The 21,983-nt window shown below is 42.7% G+C and overlaps 1 protein-coding gene across 1 annotated transcript in view; it reads right to left on the bottom strand.

Moving 5' to 3' along the window:
* The window catches only part of LOC124016401 (zinc finger protein 836-like), a 48,059-nt gene extending 26,354 nt beyond the window's left edge, over positions 1 to 21,705 (bottom strand). Inside the window, 4 exon segments of the mRNA XM_046331960.1 lie at positions 7,582 to 8,362; positions 15,885 to 17,125; positions 18,888 to 19,013; positions 21,560 to 21,705. Of these exon segments, the coding sequence (XP_046187916.1) occupies positions 7,582 to 8,362; positions 15,885 to 17,021 (1,918 nt within the window). The 5' untranslated portion in view covers positions 17,022 to 17,125; positions 18,888 to 19,013; positions 21,560 to 21,705.
* Positions 21,706 to 21,983: the final 278 nt, after the last annotated feature.

The raw sequence follows: 21,983 nt of genomic DNA, 5'->3' as shown, positions 1-21,983 counted from the left end.
AACAAGGACATCAGGACACTAAGGACAATCACCCACAACACAACCAAAGAATATGGCTGCCTAAATATGGTTCCCAATCAGAGACAACGATAAACACCTGCCTCTGATTGAGAACCACTTCAGACTGCCATAGACTTACCTAGAACACCCCACTAAGCTACAATCCCACTACATACACACCACATACAAAAACCCATGTCACACCCTGGCCTGACCAAATAAATGAAGATAAACACAAAATACTTCGACCAGGGCGTGACACTAATCTTTGCATTTCACAACTGGAAATACAGATATGCATCGGTTGGTCACAGAAACCTTTAAGAAAAGGTAGGAGTGTGGATCAGAAAACCAGTCAGTATCTGGTGTGACCACCATTTGCCTCATGCAGAGCAACATCTCCTTCGCATAGAGTTGATTAGCATGTCGATTGTGGCCTGTGGAACGTTGTCCCACTCCTCCTCAATGGCTGTATGAAGTCGCTGGATATTGGCGAGAACTTGAACAAGCTGTCATACACATCGATCCAGAGCATCCCAGACATGTTCAATGAGTGACATGTCTGGTGTGTATGCAGGCCATGGAAGAACTGTGACATGTGACTGGAACTGTGACTGGACATCTTACTCAAAACGAGGAAAATGAAGTATGCTGGTATGTGAATAATGAAATAACATTAAGGCTAATATTTCAAGGCACTCTCAGTAGACCATTTAAAACCCCTTTATTATTAGGCTACAGGGCTAATGGCCAGGATGAAAAGACACCTATGTGATGCTGTTAAACCAGCCAGGATTTAGGAGTAGGGTAGGATGTTTGTAAATACCAGACTCACCGGCACAAAATGAACATCTCGCTACCATGGACACGGCTGGATAGGTTGTGGTTCCACTCTCTAAACCAACTGTGTTACCTAGGAGACCTGCTGTTTGTGGGTCTGAAACGTTCCTTTTAGAGCTGCATGAAACTGTCAGTGTTGTGTGTTTTTAAGGACTGATGCGGAAGCACAGAAAGGGGCTCTGATGACACCTCCTTCTCTGGATCAGCACACACCGTCACCACCGGCTCCACCTCTTGAGTGGTGGCCGGAGAGCTGGCCCGAGGAGATGCCTTGCATTCGGGCACCGCCCCCAGAAGGGGGAGAGAGCTGGCCCGAGGAGATGCCTTGCATTCGGGCACTGCCCCCAGATGGGGGAGATAGCTGGCCCAAGGAGATGCCTTGCATTCGGGCACCGCCCCCAGATGGGGGGGGATAGCTGGCCCAAGGAGATGCCTTGCATTCGGGCACCGCCCCCAGATGGGGGAGATAGCTGGCCCAAGGAGATGCCTTGCATTCGGGCACCGCCCCCAGATGGGGGGGGATAGCTGGCCCAAGGAGATGCCTTGCATTCGGGCACCGCCCCCAGATGGGGGTGGGATAGCTGGCCCAAGGAGATGCCTTGCATTCGGGCACCGCCCCCAGATGGGAGAGAGAGCTGGCCCGAGGAGATGCCTTGCATTCGGACACCGCCCCCAGATGGGGGAGATAGCTGGCCCGAGGAGATGCCTTGCATTCGGGCACCGCCCCCAGATGGGGGAGATAGCTGGCCCGAGGAGATGCCTTGCATTCGGGCACCGCCCCCAGATGGGAGAGAGAGCTGGCCCGAGGAGATGCCTTGCATTCGGACACCGCCCCCAGATGGGAGAGATAGCTGGCCCGAGGAGATGCCTTGCATTCGGGCACCGCCCCCAGATGGGAGCCCCAGATGAGCTGGCCCGAGGAGATGCCTTGCATTCGGGCACCGCCCCCAGATGGGGAGAGAGCTGGCCCGAGGAGATGCCTTGCATTCGGGCACCGCCCCAGATGGGGGGGGTAGCTGGTCCGAGGAGATGCCTTGCATTCGGGGCCCCCACCGAGGAGATGCCCCAGACCCCAGATGGGGAGAGAGCGAGTCATCGACGGAACAGGGAAGAGACTAGCAATAGAAGTTGAATGGGTTAAACTGATGCAGGAGTTGGGGAACGAGGATGCATCTGTCATTAGTAATGTTTCACAGTAACATGTCAAACTGACCCTTTACAGAAATAGCTCGCCACAAGGTTAGAATATGACTCAGAGCTAAAAACCAACCTGGTCCCGAAAAGAGTATATAAGGAGAATGCCTTCCTTAAGAGGGCATGATAGTGCTACTTGACTTATCACCAACAGACAGCTTGTGTTACTTCAACTATCATCAACCTAAAAGGTCATATCTGACTTTCATACTCTAGAAAAATTGTATCTCTTGACTTCTGATTTCTAAACGAGACATACTGAGACAACTACCCTCCACACTCCTCGTGCTGAATACATCCACCTCCTAACCAGAGTGGATAAACAGCATCAGTGGTATTGGGTCTTGATCTCGAACCGTTCTCTTCACTGATCAGTAAATCATAGTGCAACTTCTAGTAGGAGAAACGGATACATAACTGACTTTCATACTCTAGAACAAGTGTCTCTCTTGACTTCTGAACGAGACATACTGAGACAACTACCCTCCACACTCCTCGTGCTGAATCCATCCACCTCCTAACCAGAGTGGATAAACAGTGTCCGTGGTGTTATAAGTTGTATTTGTCTCAAACCGTTCTCTTCAGTAAATCATAGTACAAACTTGTAGTAGGAGAAACAGACACTGAGTGAAGGGATAAGCCTCTGGAGAAATTGTGAGTGGAAAAACATACTCTTTGGGGACCAACCAGGACAACCTACGCTAAGGTAATTAACCACCTGTTGTAATACCTATAGAAGGTAATTAACCACCTGTTGTAATACCTATAGAAGGTAATTAACCACCTGTTGTAATACCTATAGAAGGTAATTAACCACCTGTTGTAATACCTATAGAAGGTAATTAACCACCTGTTGTAATACCTATAGAAGGTAATTAACCACCTGTTGTAATACCTATAGAAGGTAATTAACCACCTGTTGTAATACCTATAGAAGGTAATTAACCACCTGTTGTAATACCTATAGAAGTAATTAAACCTGTTGTAATAATTAACCACCTGTTGTTGTAATTAACCACCTGTTGTAATACATATAGAAGGTAATTAACCACCTGTTGTAATACCTATAGAAGGTAATTAACCACCTGTTGTAATACATATAGAAGGTAATTAACCACCTGTTGTAATACATATAGAAGGTAATTAACCACCTGTTGTAATACCTATAGAAGGTAATTAACCACCTGTTGTAATACCTATAGAAGGTAATTAACCACCTGTTGTAATACCTATAGAAGGTAATTAACCACCTGTTGTAATACATATATAAGGTAATTAACCACCTGTTGTAATACATATAGAAGGTAATTAACCACCTGTTGTAATACATATAGAAGGTAATTAACCACCTGTTGTAATACATATAGAAGGTAATTAACCACCTGTTGTAATACATATAGAAGGTAATTAACCACCTGTTGTAATACATATAGAAGGTAATTAACCACCTGTTGTAATACATATAGAAGGTAATTAACCACCTGTTGTAATACATAAGGTAATTAACCACCTGTTGTAATACATATAGAAGGTAATTAACAGCCTGTTGTAATACATATAGAAGGTAATTAACCACCTGTTGTAATACATATAGAAGGTAATTAACAGCCTGTTGTAATACATATATAAGGTAATTAACCACCTGTTGTAATACATATAGAAGGTAATTAACCACCTGTTGTAATACATATAGAAGGTAATTAACCACCTGTTGTAATACATATAGAAGGTAATTAACCACCTGTTGTAATACATATAGAAGGTAATTAACCACCTGTTGTAATACATATAGAAGGTAATTAACCACCTGTTGTAATACCTATAGAAGGTAATTAACCACCTGTTGTAATACCTATAGAAGGTAATTAACCACCTGTTGTAATACCTATAGAAGGTAATTAACCACCTGTTGTAATACCTATAGAAGGTAATTAACCACCTGTTGTAATACATATAGAAGGTAATTAACCACCTGTTGTAATACATATAGAAGGTAATTAACCACCTGTTGTTGTAATTACCTGTTGTAATATAGAAGGTAATTAACCACCTGTTGTAATACATATAGAAGGTAATTAACCACCTGTTGTAATACATATAGAAGGTAATTAACCACCTGTTGTAATACATAAGGTAATTAACCACCTGTTGTAATACCTATAGAAGGTAATTAACCACCTGTTGTAATACCTATAGAAGGTAATTAACTGCTTGTTGTAATATTAACCACCTGTTGTAATACCTATAGAAGGTAATTAACCACCTGTTGTAATACCTATAGAAGGTAATTAACCACCTGTTGTAATACATATAGAAGGTAATTAACCACCTGTTGTAATACCTATAGAAGGTAATTAACCACCTGTTGTAATACCTATAGAAGGTAATTAACCACCTGTTGTAATACCTATAGAAGGTAATTAACCACCTGTTGTAATACATATAGAAGGTAATTAACCACCTGTTGTAATACATATAGAAGGTAATTAACCACCTGTTGTAATACATATAGAAGGTAATTAACCACCTGTTGTAATACATATAGAAGGTAATTAACCACCTGTTGTAATACATATAGAAGGTAATTAACCACCTGTTGTAATACATATAGAAGGTAATTAACCACCTGTTGTAATACATATAGAAGGTAATTAACCACCTGTTGTAATACATATAGAAGGTAATTAACCACCTGTTGTAATACATATAGAAGGTAATTAACCACCTGTTGTAATACATATAGAAGGTAATTAACCACCTGTTGTAATACATATAGAAGGTAATTAACCACCTGTTGTAATACATATAGAAGGTAATTAACCACCTGTTGTAATACATATAGAAGGTAATTAACCACCTGTTGTAATACATATAGAAGGTAATTAACCACCTGTTGTAATACATATAGAAGGTAATTAACCACCTGTTGTAATACATATAGAAGGTAATTAACCACCTGTTGTAATACATATAGAAGGTAATTAACAGCTTGTTGTAATACATATAGAAGGTAATTAACTGCTTGTTGTAATACATAAGGCATTAATAGTAGTAAGTGTTTTGATGATGTTTGATGTTATAGATTAAGGATCAGAAAGAAACTGTAATAATGTGTACAACTGTGTGAACTGCAAACATTGAATAAAAAGTAGAAACTAGACCCAAAACCCTCGGGGAGAGAACACCTCTGACACTCCCAATCTAGGGGAACAAGGCTAGTTTCTACACTAAAGACAATATGATGGTTTGGACAGAATAATCATTTTATAGCAACAGGTATCCTCTATATTAATACTCAGGTAGTATTAGTGGACGGACATAGACTGTAAATGGTAACTAAGGTAAAGCTTGTGTGAGTCTAGATATAAGAGCATACAAGGGGAAAGGGAAAGTAAACCCAGAGGTTCTCTAAGTCTGATTGATATTATCTAGGATCCATAAAACAAGCCTAACGTCATCACACAAGGCTAATCTCAGAATAAAAGGGCAGGATACATAACCAGGCCAGTCCGGCGGACATGTGAGTCACCTGTTAGCCGGGTGACATAAGAACTTGAGTGAGACGACTTGTATCCCTCTCGACGGGGGCACCTTAACGGTCCTATAGCAAAATCCCCTACTGCGACAGGACACGCCTCCAATATTGCCACCCCTCCCACCTCAGCACAAGTGAGCTGATGTTAGACAGATACATAGTTGAACCTGGTGTTGGGGCTGGAAAATGCCAGCGCTCATGCTCTTACATTAGGAAGTTCCAAACTAAAGTGTGTTTGACACTTGGGCCTCTAATCGCCGGCTGAAAACAGGCCCAGAATGTTAAAGCGCCCATGAAATATTTCATTTTTTAAATGTTTTTATTTAACTATGCAAATTAGTGCATAGTAAAATAGTTTTTTTTTTTTTTATCATTTTTTTCTACTGTGTTATTGACTTGTTTATTGGTTTACTCTATGTGTAACTCTGCATTACTGTCTGTTCACACTGCTATGCTTTATCTTGGCCAGGTCGCAGTTGTAAATGAGAACTTGTTCTCAACTAGCCTACCTGGTTAAATAAAGGTGAAATAAAACGTTTTAAAAAATGAACAAGTTCTTATTTACAATGACGGGCTACCAGAAAGCAAAAGGCCTCCTACGGGGAAAGGGGCTGGGATTTAAAAAATATAGGACAAAACACACATCAAGAAACCACATAAAGAGAGACCTAAGACAACAACATAGCATGGTAGCAACACAACATGACAACAACATGGTAGCTAAACACAACATGACAACAACACAACAACAACATGGTAGCAACACAACACGACAACAACATGGTAGCAACACAACACGACAACAACATGGTAGCAACACAACACGACGACAACATGGTAGCAACACAACACGACGACAACATGGTAGCAACACAACACGACAACATGGTAGCAACACAACACGACAACATGGTAGCAACACAACACGACAACATGGTAGCAACACAACACGACAACATGGTAGCAACACAACACGACAACATGGTAGCAACACAACACGACAACATGGTAGCAACACAACATGACAACATGGTAGCAACACAACAAGGCAGCAGCAAAAAACATGGTAAAAACATTATTGGGGACAGACAACAGCACAAAGGGCAAGAAGGTAGAGACAACAATACATCACACAATGCAGCCACAACTGTCAGTAAGAGTGTCCATGATTGAGTGTTTGAATGAAGAAATGGAGATAAAACAGTCCAGTTTGAGTTTTTGTTTTGCAGCTCATTCCAGTCGCTACCTGCAGCGAACTGAAAAGAGGAGTGTGCTTTGGGGACCTTTAACAGAGTGTGACTAGCAGAACGGGTGTTGTATGTGGAGGATGAGGGCTGCAGTCGGTATCTCAGATAGGGGGGGAAGAGAGGCAAAAGAGGGTTTTCTAAAGAAGCATCAACCAGTGCATCATGCGACAGGTATACAGAGATGACCAGTTTGCAGAGTAGTACAAAGTGCAGCGACGTGTCCTATAAGGAGCATTGGTGTCCAGTCTGATGGCAGAATGGTTCAATCATCACTGGCTGTCTAATAAATCACTGTGTTTATTTCATGAAAATAACTTCAAATATATTATTTTATGATTTATTTCCCTGAGCCTCCTTTTGTCATTGAAATTCTCCGTCTGATCTTGTGGGCATGTTGATACAAATGTAAATATAGTTACACACACAGCCCTGATTGGTGGACAGAGCCTACCCTGCTTACCCCTTCAAAGTAGGAGGATACAAGTGCAAATAAAAGATGACTGGTCATTCTGATCAGATTGTGATGTCATGATCTGGGCCAAAAACTCCATCCCACCTGAACAGGCTGAAATTCCAGGAATTATTTTCCAAACAGGAACACGTTTTTAACTGCACTGCCCCTTTAAAACGAGGTGAAACCAAGTTACTCTTCAGAAAGAGCCACCAGATTGGTGGAAAGACTCAGATTGGTGTAAATAATAGTTCTGGAATCTCCTGTGGCTGTCAATACACCAACCGCTCTCCGTACTAAACTACTGAACTTACCTGGGTCAGTGTTACCATCTACTTCTTCCCTGTTCTCCACTTCTGTGACCATCTCCTCCTCCGCTGCCTCCTCCTCCTCTTTGAGGGCCATGTCCTCCGCCTCCTCCTCTTTGAGGGCCATGTCCTCCGCCTCCTCCTCTTTGAGGGCCATGTCCTCCGCCTCCTCCTCTTTGAGGGCCATGTCCTCCGCCTCCTCCTCTTTGAGGGCCATGTCCTCCGCCTCCTCCTCTTTGAGGGCCATGTCCTCTTTGAGGGCCATGTCCTCTTTGAGGGCCATGTCCTCCGCCTCCTCCTCTTTGAGGGCCATGTCCTCCGCCTCCTCCTCTTTGAGGGCCATGTCCTCCGCCTCCTCCTCTTTGAGGGCCATGTCCTCCGCCTCCTCCTCTTTGAGGGCCATGTCCTCCGCCTCCTCCTCTTTGAGGGCCATGTCCTCCGCCTCCTCCTCTTTGAGGGCCATGTCCTCCGCCTCCTCTTTGAGGGCCATGTCCTCCGCCTCCTCTTTGAGGGCCATGTCCTCCGCCTCCTCTTTGAGGGCCATGTCCTCCGCCTCCTCTTTGAGGGCCATGTCCTCCGCCTCCTCTTTGAGGGCCATGTCCTCCGCCTCTTTAATCTCTACCTCTTCCTTGACTTCCCTCTCCTCCTCTTTGACTATCACATTGAGTTCCAGTGGATGACTACAGTCCTCCAGCTTCACTAAGACCATCTCTGGACCCCACTGTGAGCTTCTCTGTCCTGGAACACCACAGTAAGAACCCGGGGACTTGGGTTCAGACATGGAAGGCTAGGATTCAAAAGAGGCACAAACAAAATGTAAGAGGAGTTTCAAAAACAGGGTGAGTTTCACAAAATACTGGAACAGCTTAGCTAACAAAAACATATTCCATCCATACTAATACAAAGACATATTCCATCCATACTAATACATTTTGCTAGCTGGCATTGCTGTGGCAAAGGTACAGCTAACGTTGACAGTATCGAGTTAGTTGGTTTAGCTTGAACCAACAGACAAATTCAAATGTCACCTTTCTCACTAGGATGAAACGATCTAGCTAGATAGACATTTTCCAGCAAGAAGTGAGCTTGACGCAATCGCGAACCAAAATGTAATTTCATTTGTAATCTCTAAATGAACAGTTAGCTAATGATTAAGGTTAGCTACTTTAATTGAGTTTGTTATCTAAAGCTGGCTAACTAGCCATGCTAACTTACTAGATAAGGGTTGCCAATAGATTTATGCCATTTTAAAGATGGACAATGCACATATCACATATGTTCTGTCTTAATAACAAATAACGTTATCATTCACAACAAAGTCTTGAAGATAAACTCACTTTGTCGGTATGACAGAAAGCTAGTTAGCTTGGCTAGCCGTTTCAATGGGTAACTTCGTAAGCAAGCTAGCTAACGTTAGCTCAAATGGATATTGTTTACACACGAGCTGGTGGACGTGGACAAATAATCCCACTACTAATGTTAACCTAAGGAAAAATGACAGAATATATTAGAAATATTGATCTTACATTGAAACTGGAATTGGCAGCTCTTGTTGTTCTAGCTATCTAGCGTAACTTCTTCGGTGAGGATTGACTTCTTCTTCTTTGGTTTAATGGCGTCCGCAACAATTATATGTGCTTTCCGCCACCTACTGTACAGGTGGATAATAAGGACCCACACCTACTGTACAGGTGGATAATAAGGACCCACACCTACTGTACAGGTGGATAATAAGGATCCACACCTACTGTACAGGTGGATAATAAGGACCCACACCTACTGTACAGGTGGATAATAAGGACCCACACCTACTGTACAGGTGGATAATAAGGACCCACACCTACTGTACAGGTGGATAATAAGGACCCACACCTGTACTGACCCACACCTACTACAGGTGGATAATAAGGACCCACACCTACTGTACAGGTGGATAATAAGGACCCACACCTACTGTACAGGTGGATAATAAGGACTGTACCACACCTACTGTACAGGTGGATAATAAGGACCCACACCTACTGTACAGGTGGATAATACTGTACAGGTGGATAATAAGGACCCACACCTACTGTACAGGTGGATAATAAGGACCCACACCTACTGTACAGGTGGATAATAAGGACCCACACCTACTGTACAGGTGGATAATAAGGACCCACACCTACTGTACAGGTGGATAATAAGGACCCACACCTACTGTACAGGTGGATAATAAGGACCCACACCTACTGTACAGGTGGATAATAAGGACCCACACCTACTGTACAGGTGGATAATAAGGACCCACACCTACTGTACAGGTGGATAATAAGGACCCACACCTACTGTACAGGTGGATAATAAGGACCCACACCTACTGTACAGGTGGATAATAAGGACCCACACCTACTGTACAGGTGGATAATAAGGACCCACACCTACTGTACAGGTGGATAATAAGGACCCACACCTACTGTACAGGTGGATAATAAGGACCCACACCTACTGTACAGGTGGTGGACCCACACCTACTGTACAGGTGGATAATAAGGACCCACACCTACTGTACAGGTGGATAATAAGGTGGACCACACCTACTGTACAGGTGGATAATAAGGACCCACACCTACTGTACAGGTGTACAGGTGGATAATAAGGACCCACACCTACTGTACAGGTGGATAATAAGGACCCACACCTACTGTACAGGTGGATAATAAGGACCCACACCTACTGTACAGGTGGATAATAAGGACCCACACCTACCAGGTGGATACCTACTGTACAGGTGGTGGACCCACACCTACTGTACAATAAGGACCCACACCTACTGTACAGGTGGATAATAAGGACCCACACCTACTGTACAGGTGGATAATAAGGACCCACACCTACTGTACAGGTGGATAATAAGGACCCACACCTACTGTACAGGTGGATAATAAGGACCCACACCTACTGTACAGGTGGATAATAAGGACCCACACCTACTGTATAGGTGGATAATAAGGACCCACAAAGGGAGAAAAAAATGCATGGTAAAAAATAAAAACCTATACAAAACTGAGCAACGAAATGTTAATTAAACCAAATCAGCCTGCTTTTCTGTTTAATCAGGTTCCTACACAGGCTCATAAGGATCCTGTGATGGCGGGACATTTCCTGGCAACAGTAGCCCATGCAGTGTTTCTGCCGTTAAGTCTTGGAGGCCCAAAAACTTCTGACACCTTTATTAAGTTTGCCGACGACACAACCGACAACGATGAGACAGCCTATAGGGAGGAGGTCACAGACCTGGCCGTGTGGTGCCAGGATAACAGCCTTTCCGTCTGCTCCATTCTCATCGAAGCCTGTTGTGGAGCAGCTTCAAGTTCCTTGGTGTCCACATCACCAACAAACTATCATGGTCCAAACACATCAAGACAATATTGAAGAGGGCACGACAAAGCCTATTCCCCCTCAGGAGACAGAAAAGATTTGGCATGGGTCCTCAGAACCTCAAAAGTTCTACAGCTACACCATCGAGAGCACTGGTTGCATCACTGTCTGGTATGGTAACTGCTCGGCCTCCAATCGCAAGACACTACAGAGGGTAGTGTGTACGGCCCAGTACATCACTGGGGCCAAGCTTCCTGCCATCCAGGACCTCTATACCAGGCGGTGTCAGAGGAAGGCCCTAAGAATTGTCAAAGACTTCAGCCACCCTAGACTGTTCTCTCGGCTACCGCACGGCAAGCTTTACCGGAGCGCCAAGTCTAGATCCAAAAGGCTTCTTAACAGCTTCTTCCCCAAGCCATAAGACTCCCCCCTCAACCCTCTTATACGCTGCCACTACTCTCTGTTTATTATCTATGCATGGTCACTCCACCTACATGTACATATTACCTCAATTACCTCGACTAACCGGTGCCCCCGCTACATCAAAACTTTACCACTTCTGGTTACTATGACTACACAATATCAACACCATACCATTCCTAGTTACTGTGGCTACACAATGGCATCACCATACCACTCATGGTTACTATGACTACACAATGTCAACACCATACCACTCATGGTTACTATGACTACACAATGTCAACACCATACCACTTCTGGTTACAATGGCTACACAATGTCAACACCATACCACTCCTGGTTACTATGACTACACAATATCAACACCATACCACTCCTGGTTACTATGACTACACAATGTCAACACCATACCACTCCTGGTTACAATGGCTACACAATGTCAACACCATACCACTCCTGGTTACTATGACTACACAATGTCAACACCATACCACTCCTGGTTACTATGACTACACAATGTCAACACCATACCGCTCCTGGTTACTATGACTACACAATGTCAACACCATACCGCTCCTGGTTACTTTGACTGCATTCACTTTTCCTGAAGCCTTCTTCACCGTCCTTGTGACTTCAAAAGAGTTTCCCAAATAAACATCATTATCCAAAAACGTTCTCCAACAAGCAACGATTCATCAGACTCATTTTCACAACAATTTCTCCCTTTTTGTTCCATTCTTGGACTTCACTGTTGTCCACTCATCCTTCTCGCTAACTGTCCTCGACGTGCTTCAGCACGACACTTCTGTTTCCGCCATCATCCCCATAGTGTCATACCAGGGTTTAACTTATTCGATGAGGTTTAACAGAGTTTGGCATCCAATAATTATTGCATTACAGCCACCTACTAGAATGGAGAATATCTCTATAATATTTTTCAAGCAAAGTATAATGACCAGATACTCTGCCATCTAACACGACACTCAGAAAAAAAGTATATATTCACAGTGTCAGTCAAAAGTTTGGACAAACCTACTATTCAAGGGTTTTTCTTTATTTTGACAATTTTCTACATTGTAGAATAATAGTGAAGACAACAAAACTATAAAATAACACATACTGTACAGAATCATGTAGTAACATAAAAGGGATTAATTAATCAAAATATATTTTATTTGAGATTCTTCAAAGTAGCCACCCTTTGCCTTGATGACAGCTTTGCACACTCTTGGCATTCTCTCAACGAGCTTCATGAGGTAGTCACCTGGAATGCATTAAATTAACAGCTGTGCCTTCTTAATTAATTTGTGGAATTTCTTTCCTTCTTAACGCGTTTGAGCCAATCAGTTGTGTTGTGACAAGGTAGGCGGTGGTATACAGAAGAGCCCTATTTGGTAAAAGACCCAAGTCCATATTATGACAAGAACAGCTCAAATGACATGGTCAGTCAATCTGGAAATTTTCAAGAACTTTGAAAGTTTCTTTAAGTGCAGTCGTAAAAAAACCATCAAGTGCTATGATGAAACTGGCTCTCATGAGGATGCCTCAGAAAGGAAAGACCCAGACTTACCTCTGCTACAGAGGATCAGTTCATTACAGTTAACTGTCTCTCATGAGGATGCCTCAGAAAGGAAAGACCCAGACTTACCTCTGCTACAGAGGATCAGTTCATTACAGTTAACTGTCTCTCATGAGGATGCCTGAGGATGCCTCAGAAAGGAAAGTTAACTGTCCTCAGACTTACCTCTGCTACAGAGGATCAGTTCATTACAGTTAACTGTCTCTCATGAGGACCGCCTCAGAAAGGAAAGACCCAGACTTACCTCTGCTACAGAGGATCAGTTCATTACAGTTAACTGTCTCTCATGAGGACCGCCTCAGAAAGGAAAGACCCAGACTTACCTCTGCTACAGAGGATCAGTTCATTACAGTTAACTGTCTCTCATGAGGATGCCTCAGAAAGGAAAGACCCAGACTTACCTCTGCTACAGAGGATCAGTTCATTACAGTTAACTGTCTCTCATGAGGACCGCCTCAGAAAGGAAAGACCCAGACTTACCTCTGCTACAGAGGATCAGTTCATTACAGTTAACTGTCTCTCATGAGAATGCCTCAGAAAGGAAAGACCCAGACTTACCTCTGCTACAGAGGATCAGTTCATTACAGTTAACTGTCTCTCATGAGGATGCCTCAGAAAGGAAAGACCCAGACTTACCTCTGCTACAGAGGATCAGTTCATTACAGTTAACTGTCTCTCATGAGGATGCCTCAGAAAGGAAAGACCCAGACTTACCTCTGCTACAGAGGATCAGTTCATTACAGTTAACTGTCTCTCATGAGGATGCCTCAGAAAGGAAAGACCCAGACTTACCTCTGCTACAGAGGATCAGTTCATTACAGTTAACTGGCTCTCATGAGGATGCCTCAGAAAGGAAAGACCCAGACTTACCTCTGCTACAGAGGATCAGTTCATTACAGTTAACTGGCTCTCATGAGGATGCCTCAGAAAGGAAAGACCCAGACTTACCTCTGCTACAGAGGATCAGTTCATTACAGTTAACTGTCTCTCATGAGGATGCCTCAGAAAGGAAAGACCCAGACTTACTTCTGCTACAGAGGATCAGTTCATTACAGTTAACTGTCTCTCATGAGGATGCCTCAGAAAGGAAAGACCCAGACTTACCTCTGCTACAGAGGATCAGTTCATTACAGTTAACTGGCTCTCATGAGGATGCCTCAGAAAGGAAAGACCCAGACTTACCTCTGCTACAGAGGATCAGTTCATTACAGTTAACTGTCTCTCATGAGGATGCCTCAGAAAGGAAAGACCCAGACTTACCTCTGCTACAGAGGATCAGTTCATTACAGTTAACTGTCTCTCATGAGGACCGCCTCAGGAAAGGAAGACCCAGAGTTACCTCTGCTGCAGAGGATCAGTTCATTACAGTTAACTGCACCTCAGATTGCAGCCAAAATAAATGCTTCACAGAGTTCAAGTAACAGACACATAACATCAACTGTTCAGAGGAGACTGTGTAAATCAGGCCTTTGTGGTCTAATTGCTGCAAAGAAACCACTACTAAAGGACACCAATAAGAAGAAGAGCCTTGCTTGGGCCAAGAAAGACGAGCAATGGACATTAGACCAGTGGAAATCTGTCCTTTGGTCTGATGAGCCCAAATTGAAGACTTCTGGTTCCCGTGTCTTTGTCTTTGTGAGGAACTTTTCTTAAAGGGAAGCAAATGGGACAAAACAGGGATAAACTTATCTTTGTTCAACAGAAACTCTAAAGTGCAACTGTTGGACTAATGACTACTGATTAAACCCCAGATCAGCTAGATGCAGGCAAGTGTGCAAAGCAGTATTGAACGTGTCTGTCACCTTGATTACTCTAAATGATCTTGACCTCTGCACCTATGTTTTAAACTTTAAATCATAGGCCAGGTTGTAGCATCCTCATGATGGGTAGAGGGGAAATGAGTATCATGTAGTAGCCTAAACCTATCGATGTTCCATTGATCTGGATGAATGGAATATGAATGACAGACATCCAGTCTGCTGTAATAGAAATAAGGCTCATACATTTAAAATATATATTCCTTCTCATCTTAAAACGGCACCGACCACCACTGCTTTACTTACAGTATAGCCTCCCTGTAAAGCACCAGATATAATATATATATATATATATATATGCAATTTATAATGACTCTTCAACCCTCCATAATAAAGAGAGACAGGATACTTACAATAGTTGTATTTATTTTCTGACATTTAGAAGTTTTTGATGTATACATTTTCCGTGACTAAATTATATATTTTTTCTTCTTTTTTTTTTTTTAAAGCGATGTAGAAATCCAACTAGAATATATGACGTCTGTGATTACTCAGGATTCTCTATGGACAGATATTAGCTATGGATTCCACAATGTCAACTTCACTCAGTTTTCTCTGCTGCCTTTTTGGTGATTCCTGAAATATGGATATGTTCACAATAAAGCCTTATCATACCAGCTTTATTTTAAGAAGATGGTAAGGAATCTCTCCAGGGTGAGTTAGCTGGTGTTTCTTTAGGTCTCCTAGGGGACTGAATCATTTCCTCACACCGTGCCAGTGAAATGGTGGGTCTTCAAATTGGTTCTCTGACTGAAGCTTTCCACACAGGGAGCAGCTGCCACAATCCTTTGCAAGTCATTTTTTTTTACCCCCTTTATCTAACCAGGTAAGTTATTATTAGTCATAATTAGCTGGTGTTATTTTGGAAATAAACTGGTGAAACTATCCCCACATTGATAGCAGAGTTAAGGCTTCTCCCCTATGTGAACAAATGGGTGTCTTCAGATCTAACGACACAGCGTTTCTCCTGTATGAATTCCCTGATGCTTCTTCAAATTTGCTGATTGACTGAAACGCTTTCCACACAGAGCAGCGTTTTTGTTTCTCTCCTGTGTGAATTAACTGGACGTTAGGTGGTGTAAATGACTGACACACTTCCCACAATGAGAGCATTGTTAAGGCTTCTCTACGGTGTGGGTTAGTTGGTGTCTCTTTAGGTTTCCTACCAGACTGAAACTCTTTCCACACTGAGAACAGTGGTAAGGTTTCTCCCCTGTGTGAGTTATCTGATGTTTCTTCAGAGTTGATGAATGACTGAAACTCTTACCACACTGGGAGCATTGGAACAGCTTTCCACCTGTGTGAATCAGCTGGTGTTTCTTTAGGAAATATAAACTGGTGAAACTATCCCCACATTGAGAGCAGTGGTAAGGCTTCTCTCCTGTGTGAATTAACTGGTGTGTATTTAGGTTGGCTAACTGACTGAAACTCTTCCCACAATGAGAGCAAAGGTAAGGCCTTTCTCCAGTGTGAGTTAGGTGGTGTTTCTTTAGGAAATATAAACTGGTGAAACTATCCCCACATTGAGAGCAGAGGTAAGGCTTCTCTCCTGTGTGAGTTATCTGGTGTGGCTTCAGTTCAGATAACGTGGTGAAACTCTTCCCACATTGAGAACAAAGGTAAGGCTTCTCTCCTGTGTGAGTTAGTTGGTGTCTTTTCAGACTTGATAACTGACTGAAACTCTTTCCACATTGGGAGCAGTGGAAAGGCTTCTCTCCTGTGTGCGTTCTCGTGTGTGACTTTAATTCTCTTGGAGATCTGAAATCCTTCCCACACTGAGAGCAGTTGTATGGCTTCTCTCCTGTGTGAATTAACTGGTGTGTATTTCGGTTGGCTAACTGACTGAAACTCTTCCCACAATGAGAGCAGAGGTAAGACTTCTGTCCTGTGTGAGTTAGGTGGTGGTTTCTCAAAGTTGTTAACTGACTGAAACTCTTTCCACATTGGGAGCAGTGGTAAGGCTTCTCTCCTGTGTGAGTTCTCTGGTGCGTCTTTAGATGGTCCGAATGACTGCAACCCTTTCCACAAACAGTGCAGTGGTATGGCTTCTCTCCTGTGTGAGTTCTCTGGTGCGTCTTTAGTTTGCTTGGTGTTTCACATCTCATTCCACATTGACCACACGGGTATGTCGCCTTCGTTTTCTGAGTCTGTTTTGATTTGAGGTGAGTCGGACAAATAACACTGCCTCTGCAATCTGAGCAGGGGTGGGGTCTACAAGTGTGCCTTCTCAACTCCTCTGGATCATAGAAACTAGTGAAGCAGTCCATGCAGTGGTGATGTTTCTGTCTTGAGTTCCTCTGTCTGTGTTGTTTATGGTTTCCTGATGCTGTGGAACTGGGCTCACTGTCTGAACCTGGGTTGGAGATCTCTCCTGTGGGAATATGAACAGATATGGGGTTAGAATCAGGAACAGTATTGAAATGGTCTTTAACAGTCATTTTTATATCAATATCAAACCATTTATTGGGTAACAATTGAGTACTTCACTTTAATACACTGAACAAAAATATAAATTCAAGAAGCAACAATTTCCAAAATTATACTCATAAAAGGAAATCAGTGAATTGAAAAACATTCATTAGGCCCTAATCTATGGATATCACATGACTGGGAATACAGCTATGCATCGGTTGGTCATAGATACGGGGCGGCAGGGTAGCCTAGTGGTTAGAGCGTTGGACTAGTAACCGAAAGGTTGCAAGTTCAAATCCCCGAGCTGACAAAGAACACAGTAGCTTATGCCTGCCCATACCATAACCCGACCGCCATCATTACCACTCTGTTCACAACGTTATCAGCAAATCGCTCGCCCACACGACACCATACACGATTTCTGCCAACTGACCGGTACAGTTGAAACCAGGATTCATCCGTGAAGAGCACACTTCTCCAGCGTGCTTATGGAAGAGAATTGAACATTAAAATTATTTAGCAACAGGTACTGCTCCCTAAAACTGCTCCCTAAAAACTTGAGGTATCTTTGGCATTGTGTTGCGTGACAGAACTGCACATTGTAGAGTGGTCTTTTATTGTCCCCAGTTCCATGTACTGATCACGCTGTTTAATCAGCATCCACACCTGTCAGGTGGATGGATTCTCTTTGCAAAGGAGAAACGCTCACTAACAGGTATATAAACTCATTTGTGGCCCAAATTTAAATAAACTTTTTGTACATGCACATTTCTGGGATGTTTTCTTTCAGTTCATGAAATATTGGACCAATATTTTACAGGTTGCGTTTACATTTTTGTTCAGTGTAGATTTCCATTGAAATTGGGAAGGGAAAAAAATAAGCTTTTATAGCAAAAAAAAATAATAATAACTTTCTCCAGCAAGAACTTTGCATAATTTACCACATGGTGACATCACCAGGGAAGCCTCAACTCCCGGCCACACAAGTCTGCTGATTACAAGGTCCTGCGTGAAACAGCAACTAACAGGACATTTTTTTAATCACACTTTTAGTGTTAGTTTCATCAGCTGTCGTACAAAATGATGTAAAACACAGGAAAAACTGCATTTTGAGTGCACTTGGACTTTAAAATCTAGATTCCTTCATTAAACCAATAACAAAGAAAACACCACATCTCTGTTGTGGTAAAACTCTGAGGGGCTTTGAGAAATGTAACCACTCTCAAATTAAATAGACACATCTGAAGATGCAAGGACTGACCATGCATGACATCAACATTATAGTTTTAAACATGTTTAGAGGCGATACAGTGTTTGGTTACATTTAACATTGTTTACAAATATTGGAGTAAAACAAGCTTGTATGTTTGGTTCTGATGGGGAACGACCAATGAACTACGAGCCATTTCTAAGTTACATTCATCAAGAATCAATAGGTAAATATCATTCATTTCAACGTCACAAAATGGATGTAGCAGCAAAGGATTCTAGATTTAAGAATTTCCCCCCATTGTACACAAGGTCCAATGAAAATGTTTACTTCTGCTTTGTCCCTGAAAGACACAGGTTGGAGAGGTCGGAGCAGGGGACTTCCATGCTCTGGCTCCCGTGGAGCAGAGTTGTTGTGGAGGGTTAAGTGCCTTACTCAAGGGCACAACAGCGGGTGATGACGTCTAGGATTTGATATCAGATAGTAGCAACCTTGCAGTTGCACAGCTCACCTTCCGACAGAGTTTTGGAACCTCCTGGGGCTGCCAACGCACCAACTTCTCTGCAGGACCCGGAATTCAAACTGGCAATCCTTGGTCGCTGGCTCACCTCTCTAACCGTTAGGCTGCCGGACGCCCCTTTAAACAAACACAATATGGATGTTCCAGGAAAAAAAATGTCTCTTCTGCATCGCTTTGATATTTTAAGAAGAAATTGTGCACCAATAATGACTTTTAAAAGCTTGTGATATTAAATGACCACAGAGAAGTGCAGATATGTAGCATTTTGACAAGTCCCTCCTGTGCACCTCAGTGGCGTCTTGGAGGATTTTAACCCATCGAACACCAAAATGTATCGACATTTTCACCATCATTGTAAAGACCTAGTGGTGATGTTGATGCTTCTGGAAAGTCCTTTCTGAACGTTATTATTTATTTCATGTGATTAGTGACTCATTTACCACCGTCCTTCATTTCAAGGTCAAACCCGTTTTAAGACGGTGAAACTATTCCTTTTTGGAGAGAAGAGGAGGACGCTCAATCAACGTGATGGTGAAACTATTTGTTTAGGGAGAGAAGAGGAGGACGCTCAATCAACGTGATGGTGAAACTATTTGTTTAGGGAGAGAAGAGGAGGACGCTCAATCAACGTGATGGTGAAACTATTCCTTTAGGGAGAGAAGAGGAGGACGCTCAATCAACGTGAGTCGAGGTGCAATTTATAAAAAATAAATCATCATCGCAAAGGAAAATCATAACACTGGCACTTCCCTTTGTGGGATTCTTCTGATGAAGACCAACGTAGACTGAAACATTGACCTTTAACCTTGTTTAAAGAAAACAAAGACACTATTCCTTCTACAGTTTTTTTCTACAGAAACATTGACCATCGAGTAGTCAAATCATAGTGTATAAACAGGTGAGCTGGTTCTACTCTTTATGTATAAACAGGTGAGCTGGTTCTACTCTTTATGTAAAAGCAGGTGAGCTGGTTCTACTCTTTATGTAAAAGCAGGTGAGCTGGTTCTACTCTTTATGTATAAACAGGTGAGCTGGTTCTACTCTTTATGTATAAACAGGTGAGCTGGTTCTACTCTTTATGTATAAACAGGTGAGCTGGTTCTACTCTTTATGTATAAACAGGTGAGCTGGTTCTACTCTTTATGTATAAACAGGTGAGCTGGTTCTACTCTTTATGTATAAACAGGTGAGCTGGTTCTACTCTTTATGTATAAACAGGTGAGCTTGTTCTACTCTGTATGTATAAACAGGTGAGCTGGTTCTACTCTTTATGTATAAACAGGTGAGCTGGTTCTACTCTTTATGTATAAACAGGTGAGCTGGTTCTACTCTTTATGTATAAACAGGTGAGCTGGTTCTACTGTATATGTAAAAGCAGGTGAGCTGGTTCTACTGTATATATAAAAGCAGGTGAGCTGGTTCTACTGTATATGTAAAAGCAGGTGAGCTGGTTCTACTGTATATGTAAAAGCAGGTGAGCTGGTTCTACTGTATATGTCAAATCAGGTGAGCTGGTTCTACTGTATATGTAAAAGCAGGTGAGCTGGTTCTACTGTATATGTAAAACAGGTGAGCTGGTTCTACTGTATATGTATAAACAGGTGAGCTGGTTCTACTGTATATGTAAAAGCAGGTGAGATGGTTCTACTGTATATGTAAAAGCAGGTGAGCTGGTTCTACTGTATATGTAAAAGCAGGTGAGCTGGTTCTACTGTATATGTAAAAGCAGGTGAGCTGGTTCTACTGTATATGTAAAAGCACTGGAACTGTGACTGGACATCTTACTCAAAACGAGGAAAATGAAGTATGCTGGTATGTGAATTGTGAATAATGAAATAACATTAAGGCTAATATTTCAAGGCACTCTCAGTAAACCATTTAAAACCCCTTTATTATTAGGCTACAGGGCTAATGGCCAGGATGAAAAGACACCTATGTGATGCTGTTAAACCAGCCAGGATTCAGGAGTAGGGTAGAATGTATGTAAATACCAGATTCACCTGCACAAAATGAACATCTCTCTACCATGGACACTGTGTGTCATGGCCTGGATAGGTTGTGGTTCCACTCTCTAAACCAACTGTGTTACCTAGGAGATCTGCTGTTTGTGGGTCTGAAACGTTCCTTTTAGAGCTGCATGAAACTGTCAGTGTTTTTAAGGACACGCCTCCAATATTGCCACCCCTCCCACCTCAGCACAAGTGAGCTGATGTTAGACAGATACATAGTTGAACCTGGTGTTGGGGCTGGAAAATGCCAGCACTCATGTTCTTACATTAGGAAGTTCCAAACTAAAGTGTATTTGACACTTGGGCCTCTAATCGCCGGCTGAAAACAGGCCCATAATGTTAAAGCCCCCATGCAGTATTTTTAATAAATCACTGCATGTTTTTATTTCATGAAAATAACTTCAAATATATTTGTTATCATTTATTTCCCTGAGCCTCATTTTGCCATTGAAATGCTCAGTCTGATCTTCTGGGCATGTTGATACAAATTAAAATATATTTACATACACAGACCTAATTGGTGGATAGAGCCTACCCCGCTTACCCCTTCAAAGAAAAAGTTACCAGATTGGTGGAAATAATCAATAATAGTTCTGGAATCCCCTGTGGTTGTCAATGCACCAGACTCTCTCCATCCTGAACAACTGAACTTACCTGGATCAGTGTTCCCATCGACTTCTTCCTCCTCTTCCCTGTTCTCCACTTCTGTGACTGCTCTCTGCTCCTCTTTGAATGCTCGGTCCCCCTCCTCCTCTTTGAATGCTCTCTCCTCCGCCTCCTCTGTGACTGCTCTCTGCTCCGCTGTGAATGCTCGCTCCTCCTCCTCTGTGACTGCTCTCTGCTCCGCTGTGAATGCCCGCTCCTCCTCCTCTGTGACTGCTCTCTGCTCCGCTGTGAATGCTCGCTCCTCCTCCTCTGTGACTGCTCTCTCCTCCTTCTCCTCTTTGAATGCTCTCTGCTCCGCCTCCTCTGTGACTGCTCTCTCCTCCTCTGTGAATGCTCTCTCCTCCTCTGTGAATGCTCTCTCCTCCTTCTCCTCTTTGAATGCTCTCTCCTCCTCTGTGAATGCTCTCTGCTC

This window comes from Oncorhynchus gorbuscha, linkage group LG26 (assembly GCF_021184085.1).
Source record: "Oncorhynchus gorbuscha isolate QuinsamMale2020 ecotype Even-year linkage group LG26, OgorEven_v1.0, whole genome shotgun sequence".
NCBI classification, from domain to species: domain Eukaryota; kingdom Metazoa; phylum Chordata; class Actinopteri; order Salmoniformes; family Salmonidae; genus Oncorhynchus; species Oncorhynchus gorbuscha.
Note: the sequence above shows the minus strand (reverse complement) of the source record. Positions and strands in the feature narration are given on the sequence as shown.